At 52.4% G+C, this 5,000-nt stretch overlaps 1 protein-coding gene across 1 annotated transcript in view; it reads right to left on the bottom strand.

Moving 5' to 3' along the window:
• The window catches only part of LOC143290816 (uncharacterized), a 31,163-nt gene that overhangs the window by 14,632 nt on the left and 11,531 nt on the right, over positions 1–5,000 (bottom strand). The window contains exons 7-8 of the mRNA XM_076600338.1: positions 4,304–4,500; positions 1,744–1,867 (exon numbers count right to left, since the gene is read on the bottom strand). Coding sequence (XP_076456453.1) covers positions 1,744–1,867; positions 4,304–4,500 — 321 coding nt within the window. The remainder of the gene's footprint in view (positions 1–1,743; positions 1,868–4,303; positions 4,501–5,000) is intronic.

Genomic DNA, 5,000 nt, shown 5'->3' with positions numbered 1-5,000 from the left:
AGGGGAGAGAGACAGAGAGAGAGAGGGAAAAGGAGGGAGAGAGACAGAGAGAGAGGGGGGGAGAAGGAGGGGAGAGAGACAGAGAGAGAGGGAGAAGGAGGGGAGAGAGACAGAGAGAGAGAGAGGGAGAAGGAGGGGAGAGAGACAGAGAGAGAGAGAGGGAGGAGGGGAGAGAGACAGAGAGAGAGAGAGGGAGAAGGAGGGGAGAGAGACAGAGAGAGAGAGAGAGGGAGAAGGAGGGGAGAGAGACAGAGAGAGAGAGAGGGAGGAGGGGAGAGAGACAGAGAGAGAGAGGGAGAAGGAGGAGAGAGAGACAGAGAGAGACAGAGAGGGAGAAGGAGGGGAGAGAGACAAAGAGAGAGAGAGAGGGAGAAGGAGGGGAGAGAGATAGAGAGAGAGAGGGAGAAGGAGGGGAGAGAGACAGAGAGAGAGAGAGGGAGAAGGAGGGGAGAGAGACAGAGAGAGAGAGAGGGAGAAGGAGGGGAGAGAGACACAGAGAGAGAGGGAGAAGGAGGGGAGAGAGACAGAGAGAGAGAGAGGGAGAAGGAGGGGAGAGAGACAGAGAGAGAGAGAGAGAGAGAGAGAGAGGGAGAGGGAGAAGGAGGGGAGAGAGACAGAGAGAGAGAGAGGGAGAAGGAGGGGAGAGAGACAGAGAGAGAGAGAGGGAGAAGGAGGGGAGAGAGACAGAGAGAGAGGGAGAAGGAGGGAGAGAGACAGAGAGAGAGAGAGGGAGAAGGAGGGGAGAGAGACACAGAGAGAGAGGGAGAAGGAGGAGGGGAGAGAGACAGAGAGAGAGGGAGGGAGAAGGAGGGGAGAGAGACAGAGAGAGAGAGGGGAGAAGGAGGGGAGAGAGACTGAGAGAGGGAGAAGGAGGGGAGAGAGAGAGAGGGAGAAGGAGGGGAGAGAGACAGAGAGAGAGAGAGAGGGAGAAGGAGGGGAGAGAGACAGAGAGAGGGAGAAGGAGGGGAGAGAGACAGAGAGAGAGAGGGAGAAGGAGGGGAGAGAGACAGAGAGAGAGGGAGGGAGAAGGAGGGGAGAGAGAGAGAGGGAGAAGGAGGGGAGAGAGACAGAGAGAGAGAGAGGGAGAAGGAGGGGAGAGAGACAGAGAGAGGGAGAAGGAGGGGAGAGAGAGAGAGAGAGGGAGAAGGAGGGGAGAGAGACAGAGAGAGAGAGAGAGAGAGAGAGAGAGAGAGAGAGAGAGAACACTGAACATTGAAATGTTTAGTGTCATTAGCTGAAAAGCTCTGGTGACATAGTAGGTACTAATCAGAACAAAATGGTGCGAAATAGATAAAATGGAGCAGAAAGGAAAAAATAGAATTGAAACAACATAAACTAATAAGAGATTTGCGACACTTTGGCACTTTGTCATTAGCTTAAGGTACATGTGACAGGGGAGGAGGGGGGGGGGGTAATGTGTGTGTGTGTGTGTGTGTGTGTGTGTGTGTGTGTGTGTGTGTGTAGCATATATGAATTGTCCAAATGCAGTGACGCCTCCTTGAGAAACTGAAAGTGAAAGTGAAAGTAAAACCCGTGTCTGAGAACTGACCTTTCGATCGCATGATACCTACCAGATGCGGCTGTGTGTGTGTGTGTGTGTGTGTGTGTGTGTGTGTGTGTGTGTGTCGGTGTCGGTGTCGGTGAAGTGTATAATTATGGATTTGTCCTAAACGCAGTGACGCCTCCTCGAGAAACCGAAACCGAAAGTGAAAGTGAAAGTGAAACCAGTTTCTAAGAACTGACCTGTCGATCTCATGATGCCCGACACGGGGTCCACGTCGAAGTCCTTGCTGTTGGTGATCATGGACCACCGGAGGATTTCGTTGGTGTCCGGGTCCCTGGCTGTCCACCCGGGATCCACCTCGATCTGTCCGCAGACGGGCGCAATAGCAGAGTGGTTTAAAAAGTTGGACTTTCAATCTGAGGGTCCCGGGTTCGAATCTCGGTAACGGTGCCTGGTGGGTAAAGGGCGGAGATTTTCCGGATCTCCCAGGTCAACATATGTGCAGACCTGCTTGTGCCTGAACCGCCTTCGTGTGTATACGCAAGCAAAAGATCGAATACGTACGTTAAAGATCCTGTAATCCATGTCAGCGTTCGGTGGGTAAATTCCCAAACGAACGAATCCTACAACTTCAAACGGGGGCCAGCAGGCTAGCGAATCCCTGAATGTGAGAATCCTAGGCGTGGAGGGTGGGGGCTGGGGTTTCGGGGTGGGGGGATGAGAGGGGGGGGGGGTAAGCACAGGCTAACAAATCCCCCAACATACAATTCCGACATCTACAGGTGTGATATCCAGGCTAACGAATCCCCCAAAATGCGATTCCCACAACTATAGGCAGGATAGCCAGGCTAACAAATCCCCCAACATACAATTCCCACAACTACTGGCAGGATAGCCAGGCTAACAAAACAAATCCCCCAACATACGATTCTGACAACTTCAGGCAGGATAGCCAGGCTAACAAAACAAATCCCCCAACATACGATTCCGACAACTACAGGCGGGATAGCCAGGCTAACAAATCCCCCAACATACGATTCCGACAACTACAGGCGCGATATCCAGGCTAACGAATCCCCCAACATGCGATTCCCACAACTACAGGCAGGATAGCCAGGCTAACGAAACAAATCCCCCAACATACGATTCCCACAACTACAGGCGGGATAGCCAGGCTAACAAATCCCCCAACATACGATTCCCACAACTACAGGCGTGATAGCCAGGCTAACGAATCCCCCAACATACGATTCTGACAACTACAGGCGGGATATCCAGGCTAACAAATCCCCCAACATACGATTCCCACAACTACAGGCGGGATAGCCAGGCTAACGAATCCCCCAACATACGATTCCCACAACTACAGGCAGGATAGCCAGGCTAACAAAACAAATCCCCCAACATACGATTCCCACAACTACAGGCAGGATAGCCAGGCTAACAAAACAAATCCCCCAACATGCAATTCCCACAACTACAGGCGGGATAGCCAGGCTAACAAATCCCCCAACATACGATTCCGACAACTACAGGCGCGATAGCCAGGCTAACGAATCCCCCAACATACGATTCTGACAAATACAGGTGGGATATCCAGGCTAACAAATCCCCCAACATACGATTCCGACAACTACAGGCGCGATATCCAGGCTAACGAATCCCCCAAAATGCAATTCCCACAACTACAGGCAGGATAGCCAGGCTAACGAAACAAATCCCCCAACATGCAATTCCCACAACTACAGGCGGGATAGCCAGGCTAACAAATCCCCCAACATACGATTCCGACAACTACAGGCGCGATAGCCAGGCTAACGAATCCCCCAACATACGATTCTGACAACTACAGGCGGGATAACCAGGCTAACAAATCCCCCAACATACGATTCCCACAACTACAGGCGCGATAGCCAGGCTAACGAATCCCCCAACATACGATTCCCACAACTACAGGCAGGATAGCCAGGCTAACAAAACAAATCCCCCAACATACGATTCCCACAACTACAGGCGCGATAGCCAGGCTAACGAATCCCCCAACATACGATTCCCACAACTACAGGCAGGATAGCCAGGCTAACGAATCCCCCAACATACGATTCCCACAACTACAGGCGTGATAGCCAGGCTAACGAATCCCCCAACATACGATTCCCACAACTACAGGCAGGATAGCCAGGCTAACAAATCCCCCAACATACGATTCCCACAACTACAGGCGCAATAGCCAGGCTAACGAATCCCCCAACATACGATTCCGACAACTACAGGCGCGATAGCCAGGCTAACGAATCCCCCAACATACGATTCCCACAACTACAGGCGCGATAGCCAGGCTAACGAATCCCCCAACATGCAATTCCCACAACTACAGGCGGGATAGCCAGGCTAACAAATCCCCCAACATACGATTCCCACAACTACAGGCGCGATATCCAGGCTAACGAATCCCCCAACATACGATTCTGACAAATACAGGTGGGATATCCAGGCTAACAAATCCCCCAACATACGATTCCGACAACTACAGGCGCGATATCCAGGCTAACGAATCCCCCAAAATGCAATTCCCACAACTACAGGCGCGATAGCCAGGCTAACGAATCCCCCAACATACGATTCCGACAACTACAGGCAGGAGAGCCAGGCTAACAAAACAAATCCCTTAACGTAGGAATACTACAACTACAGGCGTCAGTGGGTGGTGTGCTATGGGTCGGGAGGTATTAGGGAGGGGGGAGGAGGGGGAGAGGGTTAGGTGGGGGGGGGGGGGGGGTTAAAGGGCAGGCTACTCACCAATCCCTCATAGACGGTCCTTTCCACGAGGTCTGGCACTATCTCAGGCAGTTCCGCCACGTCCTGAATCTCCACCACAACGCTGAATTCTTCCGCTTCGCAGAACCCGTCTGTCACCTCGAAGTACAGTCGCACCGAGCGGAGATACTCGTACTCGTAGTTCAGTCGCGTGCGTGGTCGCACCTTCCATTTACCCCCTGGCACGTGCACGCGCGCACACACAGACACACACACACACACACATACACACACACACACGCACTCATACGCACGCACACACGCACGCACACACACATACACACACACGCGCGCACGCAATATGTGTTGAGGCATATTCAGTTTATCCATTCTTGTGTTTATTAAGACACGTTTTAGATAAACATGTATGTCTTAAGATACATCCATAATTATGGCACTATGCGGCCAGCTGGACTATGAGCAACAAGAATAAGAATAAGATGCATCCATACCCCAAGAGTTAGAACACATACCTCCGTCAGTGTTAATCCCTCAGCCAATGACTTTAAACACATCCACACTCCAAGACATACACATCCCTCCCTCCCTCCCTCTCTCGCTCCCTCTGTCCCTCCCTCCCTCTCTCCGTCCTCTCTCCCTCTCTCCGTGCCTCTCTCCGTGCCTCTCTCCGTCCTTCCCTCTCTCCGTCCTTCCCTCTCTCCGTCCCTCCCTCCCTCTC

Source organism: Babylonia areolata, chromosome 16 (genome assembly GCF_041734735.1).
Source record: "Babylonia areolata isolate BAREFJ2019XMU chromosome 16, ASM4173473v1, whole genome shotgun sequence".
Lineage (NCBI taxonomy): Eukaryota > Metazoa > Mollusca > Gastropoda > Neogastropoda > Buccinidae > Babylonia > Babylonia areolata.
Note: the sequence above shows the minus strand (reverse complement) of the source record. Positions and strands in the feature narration are given on the sequence as shown.